Source organism: Cuculus canorus, chromosome 6 (genome assembly GCF_017976375.1).
Source record: "Cuculus canorus isolate bCucCan1 chromosome 6, bCucCan1.pri, whole genome shotgun sequence".
NCBI lineage: Eukaryota > Metazoa > Chordata > Aves > Cuculiformes > Cuculidae > Cuculus > Cuculus canorus.
The window spans coordinates 14,980,831-14,993,538 of record NC_071406.1 but is presented as its reverse complement, the minus strand read 5'-3'; the positions used below and the strand labels follow the sequence as shown (position 1 = coordinate 14,993,538).

The 12,708-nt window shown below is 38.8% G+C and overlaps 1 protein-coding gene across 2 annotated transcripts in view; it reads right to left on the bottom strand.

Moving 5' to 3' along the window:
* The window catches only part of CNTNAP5 (contactin associated protein family member 5), a 284,769-nt gene that overhangs the window by 105,516 nt on the left and 166,545 nt on the right, over positions 1-12,708 (bottom strand). For both annotated transcript variants that reach the window (XR_008450459.1, XM_054070363.1), the window contains exon 11: positions 10,592-10,698. Coding sequence is in view for 1 of the 2 variants with exons in the window: in XM_054070363.1 (XP_053926338.1) it covers positions 10,592-10,698 (107 nt within the window). In the remaining variant the exon portion in view is untranslated. The remainder of the gene's footprint in view (positions 1-10,591; positions 10,699-12,708) is intronic.

Here is a 12,708-nt window from a genome sequence, read left to right as displayed (position 1 = left end):
TTTGGTTCCACTGAGCAGGAACCACTGAAAATCGTTGTTTGTGACTTTCCACCCTTCCTGCTTTTCCTCAGGCCCTTTTGGGAACCAGCTACACTACCATGCCCTGGGCAGACAGGAGGAAGCTGTCTGCTTCTCGGAGGTTCATTACACTAATGTTCAATGGAAAGTGATGTCAACAGCACACATGAACCTATGCTAACCCTCTGCAAGTACGGCTCGGGCCCCACAGTCAGGTATGGCAGCTAAAGGCATTAGGGTAAACCAGTGTAAAACATATCAGAGGGGCAGAGTTTGACTGATGGGCAGTTGTTGGTAACAGTGGCTATTCCAGGAAGATAAAAATAAGAAACAGCTTGACTCCAAGTTCCCAGATTTAGTAAGGGAAACTGGACATCAGAAATATCTATTTTACTTGGTCACGAAGAGAATGGATGTATTTATTGCCCCTTTATTTTTTTTTTTTTTCCTTCCCAGAATCACTTATAAGCTTTAAGATTGGATTGTGTCATGATATTTTTGCAGCACTCTTTAAGGAATTTTTTTTAATGCTATTGCTGTGTTCTACAAAGAAATTTAAAATCCCCCCAGAGATAGCTACTGAAACTGAAAGCCCCATTCTTCACATCAAGAGCTGCTTCCCTAAGTACTATATGTGCTCTTGCCTACCGGTGAGGATGAGCCATGCTGATGGTGTTCAGGCATGTATAATACTGACAGAGTTCAAGGTATCTATCTCCCAGTTTCTTAAAATCCTCTGTGAAACACATATACCCAATTTCCTCCTCAGATATCTCTTTCAGCTTTAGGAATCTCAAATTAAGCTAGCTTTTTGGATCAACAACTCTATCTACCAGAACATTCATTTTGAACACTGCTTTACTCACTGATCATAAAGGCCATCTTTTCCTTTAGTTCTCACTTCTTCTCTTCCGAGGTGCTTAAGAAATGACTTTGTCAAACTTTGATCAGCATTTCTAAAATAAACACTTTATCTACAGTCAGATCAACATCACCCAATCCTACGTGTTCTCTTATATCTCCTGGGATATAAAGATTCACAAGATCAAAAATCAAAATTATGAATCTGAAATGTACATATCTCAGCCACAAACCCTACATCCCCTATGGAAGCGTTCTAGCAAAACTATAAATATGTACTTTGATTGATCAAAGTTCAAGTTATAGATCCAAGATCCAGACTTCAATGCCAGAAAGGCATTAAGAGGTTTTAATGTCATTATAATAACCTAATTTGGGCTTTTGTGTAAAATCAACTACAGTATTTCATTTCCTAATTCCTGAATCAAGACCTGAGTCAGCCAGAGAAAACTCAGTAGCTGTCTGTGCCCTGACAGGGCTGCGGTCCCTCTTTATTTGGCACTGCAATCAAAACTTCAACTTCGATTCAACATGCTGAGAAAGCCTGACCAGTTTTAAATATAAGCAATTTCATAACTGTTCAGCTCTCTAAATTATCTTGAACTTGTTAATCCAACTGTTCTAATTACAGTCCTCGACCCAGAAGAGATTGTATCCCTTCCATAGCTTAAATCTTTAACAGTACGTGGCTGAGCACAAACATTTACAAGGTCAAACTTCCATCATTTCCAATAAAACATCTTTTTACTCAGTTTTTCACTACCTATAACTATATTGACATTTGGCTTCCAATCTTACTTTTGCCCTAACCAGTTCACCTGCAGTTGCCACGATGACCTTCACTAAACACAGTCCTACTGTTTCATTGTGCAGCTCCCTGGCAGGTAAGCCTTTAGCTGGCCTCAGTTTTCCTGGGTGTTTAACAACTCTGTTTCCTTTGTTTCCATGTTCCTAAGTTATAAAACTTCTCCTCTCTCTGAGACCAATTTAATTTCATTTTTCACTTCCAGTTCTATTTTGGTAAAAAAAAACCCTAACAAAACAAAACTATTCTTTGTGCATAGACTTGAACTTCTGCAAATAATTCCCATGAATTAATGTATTTAAAGCCCCCTCTCTTCAATGGATGAATTAACTTGTTATTCACCCAGTAAGATGCAGCTCTTACCCATATTTAAAGTAGTGCTGGCTGTTGGACTCAAAATGCAGAGGTTACAGTGATATCCAGACTTCACTTTACTACTGGGCGACCAAGGAAGGTAAATGTCTCCTCTCCACTCAGCAGTACATTTCTGGCACAAATGCAACCAAGAGTGTAAACTCCAAATAAAAAAATAAATTGTGTGGTTTGGTGTTTGCTTTCTATCAGAGCACTCTGTCCTTTTCAAATTTAAAGGACACTAAGATAATTTTCCTCAAAAAAAAAGAAAATTAATTTAAAGTAAACCTTAAAATTCCTGATGTTTCTTTTCAACTGTACTTCCAATTACTTTGGAAATTGATCACACACATTTCATTGCAAATACTCGGAGCTAGAGACTCAGAATTTGAACTGTACTAGTTCAAATGAATCCTGTAGTACTGCTGTTTCTAGATTGTAGTCTCATAATCTAATAAAAGTAGCTGATAATGTTCTATTTCTCAGAAGGAGATAGAATTTTATGGTAATATTATAAATACAGTAGATTAGAGACCTGAAGAACTTCTTGATTCCATTGAGAGGTGTTGACACTGTCCATTCCTCAGCTAAAATGTAGCAGAGATGCGTATCGCTTTTACCACCTCTAACAATTTCAGAGTCATGAAAAATTGTAAGCAGAACACTTACTGCCAGATCATTTGGGACTGATTTAATTGCTTCGCAAATCTTTGCTCCTTAGATGCAAAAAGTAATAATAACTCCTATAATAATAATTATTATTGTATTCTGAGGTGAAAACTTATGCACTGATTAGATTGGAAAGGCCAGTAAGAGCTGGAGATTCTGTTGGAATCTCCAGTCAGCTCTGGGCTGACCTTGGACAAATTGATACAAATGCTCACATGGACTGAATTAAGCATTCTCACCAAGATACTGAGTTCCTAGTGGCAGGATGGAGATGGCTTCCTCAAACCTGACAGATTTCTTCTTATAGACTCAGTGTAATGAGTGTTCAGTCAAGGATTTTTCTAAACAAATAAAGCAATATGCAACGGGAGGTTTCTTCTTCTTTCTCATTCCAACAGCAGAGGGATTAGTACAGGCAATGAACTCTGGGAATGATTGTCATTCTCACCCTTATAATACAATTGGCTTGTTAAATGCCAGAAAATGAAATCTGTACTCTAGAAAGCTGGATTTTGACAGCTCTGCTGTTGACAGACTAATGCAGTCTCTGCTGTGATGTGCCTGGATGACAGGTGGCTTATTTTTCCTATTTGAAATATGTATTTACTGATCTGATAAAGAACGCGTTATTTCCATAAATTATGTTAAAAGTAATTTTACAACTGTGTCACCTAAATGGATGTTCAGGAGGGACCTTTCCATTACACTTGGGAATTAGACAATTCCCTACCATCCAAGCTAAGGCTTCCCCTGGCTGAAGTAGGAAAGGTCACGTCAACCCATCCTCCCCTGTTGTTCCCCTGCTGAGGTTTGAAGGCGGCTGTGTCATTCATGGACTCCTGCAGCTCCTGCCCCGTGCTGGTGCAGGGTGACCTGCGAGTCCTCCTGCTGCAAGAGAGCAGTCAGAGAGACCTACATCATTGTAACAATGGTGTTGCAGGGAAAGCAGAAATCAAAGACTTGGAGGACACTGTGCAAAGCATTGTATTTCAGCCTTGCTCTTTGAAGTACCAGTGCCCCTGTGGTGATGGTCACACCTGACACAGGCAAGGGATTCAAAAGGGATTGAGCGAGTCTCCCACATACTCTGTTCTGCAGTAAAGTCCCAAAGTGGGATATTCTCTGTGTTATTTACAAGGAGATGTCAGACAAAGGGAAAATCTTTTCTTAAATGAACACCACTGAGAAATGCAGATGTACTATCTACAGATACACAAACTGAAGGAAAAGCATTAACAAGACAGTAACTTATTACAAAATAAACAATGAAAATTCATGTGCCAGAAGCATGGTGTGAACAAAAATATGCAGGAACACCAAGTACCGTACTGAGGGCTTGATATGAATATTAAACATGTTTGTTTTGTTTAGTCAAAGAACACTTTAAATACACATGGAAAAAAAACCCCAAACTATTCCAAGAATTTCAAGACAGGAAAATTGGCTACTCAGGTCATGACAATTATATGACAGGATTTACAGTCAGACAGCTGGTAGACTGAAACCTTCTGCACCTCATTTGCCCAACCTGCAAACTGTGTATGCATTTCCCTGTCTTGGAACAGAGAAGAATTACCAAATCCATGGATGGCGCTTTAAGATGCAGCTCCAGTACTGCTAACAATCTGGCTGAAGCTAAATTAAGCTTTTCAGAACAAAAAAATGATATATGTGGTAAGCACATTAATATTAAAAAATACATTTTCAAAGCCTGAAGTTATGTTAAGCTTATGTCATATCAACGATTATATGACATTTCCATTATCGCATAGATCTTTCCTCCAGCAATTACCTGGGCCAATAAGACACATGCCTGTATGTGCAAGATACATCACACACCAAAGCAAATATTCAGAATTAAATTACATTCTGTTAATTATCACCTTGCAGAGCTTTGGGACACGTTGACATCCCAAGAACAAGAAGAATAAAATCATTATTTTATATTTCTCATCATCTTTGATATCAATGTTCAGTGCTCTTCACCAAGAAAAAAAATACATTCAAGACTAAAAGCAATCTGAAAACTATCATATATAAAAATAATAGAAATACAGAAGAAGATGAGGCTTTATAAGGGACTAACATAACTCATTGAAAGAGATTACTAATCATTACCCTGCTATAAAGTTATAACATTCTGTGTCTCAGGGCCGTTTTACACTGGCCTACTGCTTTTACTGTTGGATGATAATTACAAGGAAAACTATTAGTATGAGAGAGATGACTATGCAGATTTTAAACTACGAAGTTTCAATCAAAAATATTTTGTATATCTATATATATGCTTCTAATTCCTCTCCTTCTGTTTCGCTCTCTATACATACAAACACCTGTAATTCTGATGAAGCTTGAGTGACCTACTGTATGCCTAAACTAAGACAGCCTCTGTCGAGAGATGATAGATACTGGCATGTTTCAGAAGTGGTCCATGAACTTACTATGGATACCCTGTTTCACAGTGAGACAAATCAAGTTCTGAAAATAGCTCAGACTGTTTAATATAGAGACAGCAGATGACTATATTAGATTTGATGTCATGTACCAAACAGCAAAAAATAGATGAGCTGAATCCCACCCAGGCCTTTCTCCCAAGCTGTGTACTAACATCAGTGTTTCTATCTAAAAGAGGAAAACAGAAACCAAACATTACATTATTATCTATTTTGCTAAGGTTCACACGTGATTACATAAAGGAAACTCTCCCTCCTAACTATCGGGATTATATCAGACTGCCCCAACAGCTGATGGATCAGTAGGCTACTCCGCACACTGTAGAACTGAGGAAAGTATCGTTCAAAAGGCTTCAGTTGAGCTAATTTTCCAACCTATTTAAATGCAAGCTGCATGAAACACATTTAAAAGATAAACCAAAAAGCAAATCCATGCATTTTACAGACTGGAAAAAAGACTGTATCCTCAAAGCACTGCTTAGCTACAGATCAGCTCAAGTAGCAATTAGCAAACAGTAGTTTCAAAGAAAAGAATCCATACCATTTCAACAGACAATATAGACCACATGCCTTGTAATATACCTGCAAATTGGATCTTATTCCCAACAGAGGTGAAGAAACTAAGGCACAACAAAACTCATACATGAGCAAATGTCACTCACCTACCACTGGCTTAATATCCTATAGGGTTATTTCATGACCCCTAGTTTCCCCAAACCGCAGGCAGTGAAATGGGTACCTGGGGACAATCAGTACAACTTCTACATTTCCCATTGAACTGCATGACCACATGCATTTGTGACAGCAAGGCACCAGCACATGCTCTGGAGTTTCACACCTACAGACAGTACAGAGGAGAAAGCTCTGCTGTGACTAGGCAGCAAGATGATATGAATTGCACTGGAGTGATGAGAGGTAAATCCAAATCCTTTCCCAACTCGAAGGGGGGGAAAAACCCAAAACAAACAAACAAACAAACAAAACCCCAAAGAAACTCCAAACAAAACAAGCAAACAACAACAACAAAACAAACTAAAAAAAAAACACCAAAAAAGACTTGGAAGGTATTGATAATATTCCACATGTAGTAGCTTGTGAAGGAGAATTAACTGTTACTAAACAGAGTAATGGACTTGCACATCAGGCAATAAGCTTTGCAAGAAAGAATCAGCCTGTTTAGAAAATATTTAGACTCCTCCCATAAGTGACTGAAACCCATGAATGGGTTTTAACATTATTACTTACATGTACAGCTAAGTTCAGAGGAGAGGAGAACAGAAGCAGGACCAGATGAAACTGTAGGGTGAAACTTGTCTGTCACAGAATAGCTGTTTAATGGGATGTCACCCTCCACACAATCAGTGGTGGACCCCATCTGGATCAGTTAAATTGCCACATCTCCTGTGACAGTTTAGGAGCTTTCAGGATCAGAAGAGATTCTTAGTGAGCAAGAGGATACCTGAGGTTGGCAGAAAAATAACTGCCTCTAGGAAGATTAATTATACTAAGTCCATGTCCAGACCCAGTTAGATTCTTTACATGTATCCTGAGATGCAAACTTTCGCTTCATCCACACAACTTGAATTTCAACTATACCCATTTTCAGTCATGCCAGACACAATCTAGTCCCACATATCTGAAGTGGTTCATACAAACATTGCACCAGCTGTGTCTTCTATCAGCTTACTGTTCTGCCCTGCCACTGTTTACTTCTCCCTGTTGCATCAAATGCAAACTATTTATTTTTGCTTTTCATGGCATATTTTAAATGTATCTACCTGTCAATACTCTGGCATTTGCCCTGTCAAAAATGTCAAACTGCTCTGGCCATAGCCTTATACTTTTCAAACAAGCACATTATTGCTTTCTCCCATGTCATTCCTTCACGCCTGTAGGCATTCAATTTCTTCCTCTCTTTAAAATCTACCTTATAACTTTTTGCACATAAGAAAGGTCAGTAACAATTATGTACCTGGCAGACTGAAACTGCCACCTATGATGCTGATGAAGACTTTCTGGTGTTCCATCATCTGCGCGAGTGTGTTTTTTTCACCTCAGAAACTTAACTGTGAACTTTATGGAGCAGGGATAGTCTGTATTATCAGCTGTCCCACACAGAAGGATCCAGGGTTGTATGGACCCAGCATGGCGTGGGTTAAAATGTCTCAAAGCAGATGGTTCTGAGATGTGAGCCTGTGCCCCTCCACCAAGTGAACAGTCACAGGAGTGGACATGCTGAGAGGCATGTCTCTGCCTGTTACCTGATCTGCACCTGACCCAGGTGAGAGATGAGGACAGAGAGTTTTAATAACCACACATACATCTGTGACCTCCTGGACACCTACCATCTTCTCAGACCCACAGGACAACGAAACACATGCTAAACACACAGAGACTTGAAGGTGGTGACTATCTTTCATCTCTTCTATCTCTCCTATAAATTATCTCCCCACCTTTTCTCTCCTTCTCTCTCCTCATTCTCTTTTCCTTTTATTTCCCTTGCAAAAAGTGCAGCTGCAGCAGTCTGTAGCAGGCATCTTCGCTGTTTAGTTTTGACTCTGGCAACATCAGGGTCTTATTATGTTTTTTAGTTCCACTAAGTAGATTGTTATACAGTGCTATTGGTACTTCTGAAGTTGGGAATTTTTGCGGTAACATCGGCTGTTGTGGCTTCTTGTTACTGCTCTATTGCGTACAGGTCATTCATTGATCGTTTTTATCCAGTGTTTCAGGGCATTCACCTCTTTTAGTAAAATATTGTTTACACACTCCTCCTGAGTGATTTATGTCACTCTGATGCTGTGCTGGTGATTCCAAAGAGCTCACTTTAAGGGGGACATGACAAGTGTGGCCTATGATTATTTAGAATAAATCAGTAAGATTGCTTATGTATCAACCACAAGAAGTATTTCAACACTTTACAGATGATGACCGCAAGTTATGGACAACGTACATTTAGATCTCAGTTCTTAAAATAGTAATGTCTCCTAGTTTGAGCTAGTAAAACATAATTAATTCTGGTTTGCAGATGCATGTCATTACGTTCTTCTTGAAAGCAAGACAGGGAATGGGTCTTTTCACGCTGTTCAACCAGTGGCACCCACCTCTTACAACCATCACAAGAAGAAGAAGCAAAACCCACATTGATACAACTCAGACAGAAAAGAAATTCAGCTGACAGTGAAACTGTTTATAATACGTTTGACTTGCAGCAGATTGTCAGTTAAATCTTTGCACTGTCACCACACAGATTTAGGTCTAAAGGACAGTTTAATAAAAGAGTCTCTCAAAAGTAGCACAAGTCAGGCCTGTCACCTTCAGTGTTCTAATAAAAAGTTGCGAAACATAGAGATAATTTTTCAAACCTTAAGAAATCATATATTTTACTTTGATAGAACTACACTGAATCACATGATTGGAAGAGTTGCCTGTACATTGAGGATATTCTGGAGTTATGCTGTGATCAGATCTATGGCTTTCACTCACTTGCTACAAGGTAGCCCCGTATGTCAACTACTATCAGTTCAAAGCAATAGTGCCTCTTGTTCTGCAGGTTTCTTATCAACATCTGTATTTGCCCATCGGCTTTGAAATGGTTTCATTACACATTTCAAGCATATGAATACATTTCTCCAGAGTAATGCTGCTGTTTATCAGCATTGCCTGGCTTACAGGGCAGCTGGCTCTATAATCCAGCTGGAATCAACTTAGCTGTTGATAATATGGTTGGAAATAAGATGAGCAGCTGAATAGCTGTATATGATGCGTGCACGGTTTGATCTGCTGGGAAGTCTTAACACAAGATCTTCCTGAGAAACTTTTCAGAGCAGTTTTTATATCAGTGAACTTTAAATCACTGCAGCTATGCACATTCCTTTGGGAGCACAGGCACAAGTTCACAGAAGTGGGAGCTTCGCTAGCTCCTTGCAAATGTCTTGGGGAAAACTAGTCATGAATCAGTCCTCTGCAGTAATGAGATGTCCTCCTTTGGACTCAAGCCACACTGAGCGGGCACAGACATAGGGACTCTCAGGCCTCAAGATAATATGACAGAGCAGATGTAGCCTAGAGGCCAGTGTCCTCCAGGAGCCTCTCCCTCCTCACCAACCAGTTTTGTACTAACCATTGGCTGGCATAAATACTCTGTTATGGCCTCAATCACTGCACGTACTCTAGATTAGGTTTGGACATTTTCATGAGGGGTGATGCCTTTTGAAATGACAAAAACATTGGACAAAAGGTAAACTTTCTTTTCAGAATTATACACTCAGCATTCTTCTTCCCATCCATCATCTGGCTTAGCAGGATTTCTGCACCAAACCCTTAGCTTCCTTTGTGCTTACAATGCAGAGTTCAGGTAACAAATCTATGAATAGACCTCTCAGCAACCTCTCCTGTCATCTGCAGACCTCACACCACAAATGATTTCACTGTTAATTAGCAAACCATTAAAGTTTCCAGGATTACAGTATGGTTGCCAATATTCTCAGCTTCAAACCACTAAGTACCTTTTCTTCTCTTCTGCTTTTTAGCTTAGTAGGAGAAAAAAATGCATCTCTCACCAATCTCATCCTATCTGTGGTCCGAGTGCTCATCAAACACCTGGAGTGGTTATAGTTGTATTCCTGGAAATGTTATTCTTACTCCTTTTTTCTCTATATTTCCAGTGTTTAGGGGAAATTTATCTTTGTTTTATAAGTGGTTTTCTCTTTTAGTCAGCTGCATGAATGGGCTTTACTTTGGCTTCTCCTCTCTTTCTCTGTATTTTTTATTAGAATTCTCAGCATGCTATGCTTCTATTCTTTGATACTTTTTTTTAAAAAAAAGAGAAAGAACTTTTGAAACACCTTAATATTTCTTTTACTGTGGATTTATATGTGCATGGTTCATATACTGCCACTGCTTCAGATACTGTACCCTTGCTAATAGCAGCAGCCTAAATAAGAGTTCAGTAAAATTCAAAAATTATAAACTGTTGAAAACTGAGTTCTTGCAACATAAATTTTCAGATAATCTAAAAACAAAGTCCATGATGCTAAAATTGACATACAGCCTCAAACATCGATTAAAAAAAATCACCCAGCTCAGCAGAGCTATAATCAACTAAACATCTGATAACTAACGCGTCTACAATGTGTATGTAACAGACATGAATTAAAGGTTCTCCAAGTCAATGTAAAATGTGAGAAAGAATGTGGAAAATCGGTTAAAATAACCTGGTTTTCTTTACTCCAAAATATCTGTCAAGAAACATGCGTATTTGCAAATGGACCCCTATACATTCCCAACCCAAGTTTTGACCTATTTGAACCATGACAGGACATGCTACATCCTATAATATGATACTGCCTTTCAGAAAGTTCCTCTCTGGTTTATGTGCACTTTGCAATACCAGCAGAAGTAGAAACACTGTACATGTGGGTTTACTCACAGTTATGACAGGTAGCTCCCATGTAGCCTGTATCATTGCAATCACAGTAAAAAGTAGACCAGGACTGAGAGCATTTTCCTCCATGTTCACAGTAGTTGGGTAAACACCTAATTGGAGACAGTTTAAAAAAAAAATGCAAATTATTATAAACATTCCTGTAAAAACAACTTGCTGGAAAAAATAATCATAGAACTACCTTAGCTTCTCATTCAGGCAAGGATTTCTAGAGTTGAATAACTATATAATACCCCAAATAGTTACTTATTCCTCTGATCTGTGATTCATTTCAAATACAAGCATTGAAGACAACATTTGTCCAATTGTCCTCCACTTAGCAATTAAAGCGTCGTAAACTTCCTGAGCCCAGAGAAGGACAAGTAACAGGTGAAAATCTTGTTTCAAAGGAGAATCCCCTCTTCTGTGATGCAACAGGCATCATTGCTATCAAAATTAAACTGAGTTACGTGTGGTAACACAAACAGCATGAAAAATCTCAGAATTGAGGGGAAAAAAATGCTTCAAGTATGATCTCTGTACTCTCTCTTTTTCCCCTCATTTTAGTTGGTATGCCTCTGAAGTATTATTGTGAGGCAGATTATTAGAAGAAGAAAAGAGGCAAACCAGCACGCAGCTTGGAAAGTGAACAGAAACGAAAGCTGTGGGAGATAAATTCAATCTCCAGGAGAAGTGGTGAATGCTGATCTGAACTACACTGGTGTAAACACAGGCAGTGCAATGGAGTTACACCAGTCTAAATGGAAATATCACTTGCCTTTCACCTCACTCCCTCCTGTATATTAGATAATCTCTTTTACACTGCATGTCTGACTTTTGAAAAATGAGTAACTTACTTATACTACTGATTCAATTGTGATGGGTGGACAGAAAACAGACAATCATTTATCTCTTACGCACCACCAATCTGTTTGGGTTTGCTTTGTTGTAAAATGAGCTTCAAAACTGTTTTTACAGCTCAGATCTTTCAGTGGTGTTAATGGTGAATTCGCTGATGTTACCTAGATTTGCACTAGCTGAAGACATGATTTAATTGTAGTTCATGCCATCCTTAGGAAATGCTTTTGCATTTTAGTGCGCATATTCCCTTTAACTGTGGCTTTCAGTCTGTTTCTTCTAGAATCCTTACAATTAAAATGTATTTTATGAGTGTAAGCAGAAAGCCTATATATTGCTAATGACCATCATCTTCACCAGCATCCTGAACTCCAATGAAGCATTCATCAGCTTACTTGAGTCCAAGGCTGTTCAGAGCTGTCAAACACTGACAAACCAAAGAAACCTATTTATGTGCACAGAGGCTTATCAGGTTAACCACTCATCCTCAATATGCTGTATGTACATATGTGCACACATACATGTACTCATCTGTATACACCCAAAACTGAGATTTGTTCCAGGACTCATGCTTACTTGATCCCTATTTATACAACAAATTGTATGCCTACAATTATAAAAAGCATATAAAATGATAATATGAAAGATTAATCCATTTGTATTAGTCCTCACTCAATCATTACAGTTATTATTTATTATTCAAATATTAGAGGCATAAGGAATCCAAGAAGAAAGTATGTTATTTACATCTGTAACATGTGTTAAAACAATTATAAGATATACTGGTCTTATAAAAAACCTTGTTATGTTTCCTATTAATCACTGGAGTAAAACACAAAATGAGTAAAGTGACTGGGAAACGCATGCCTGGTTTGTCAGCTCACCAGAGAGCTTATTTCAGTGTTGTGCAGAATGCCTTGTTTCTAAAACAAGAAAGAAATGAAGGGGACACCAAAATCGTTGGGTTCGCCCCATCCTCACAAGTCTGAGAAGGGATGAGGTTTTCACTTTGAATGGTATATAACAGAGCTGGTGCAGTGACAGTCCAGCCCAGCCATTCTGCCATTCCATCTACTCTTGGCAATGACAAAGAGAGATTTAGATGCTTTGGGTTGATGCCGAAGAAAGCAAAAGCAGCCTACAGGAAGACAAAACCTGGACTGTTTAGCGCTTGATCCGCACCCAGCTACACTCTGCAGATCTATGCAGCTCCCTCAATCAGCAGCTCCCCAACAGCTTCTTCCCAAAGGCCACAGGGGAAGCAC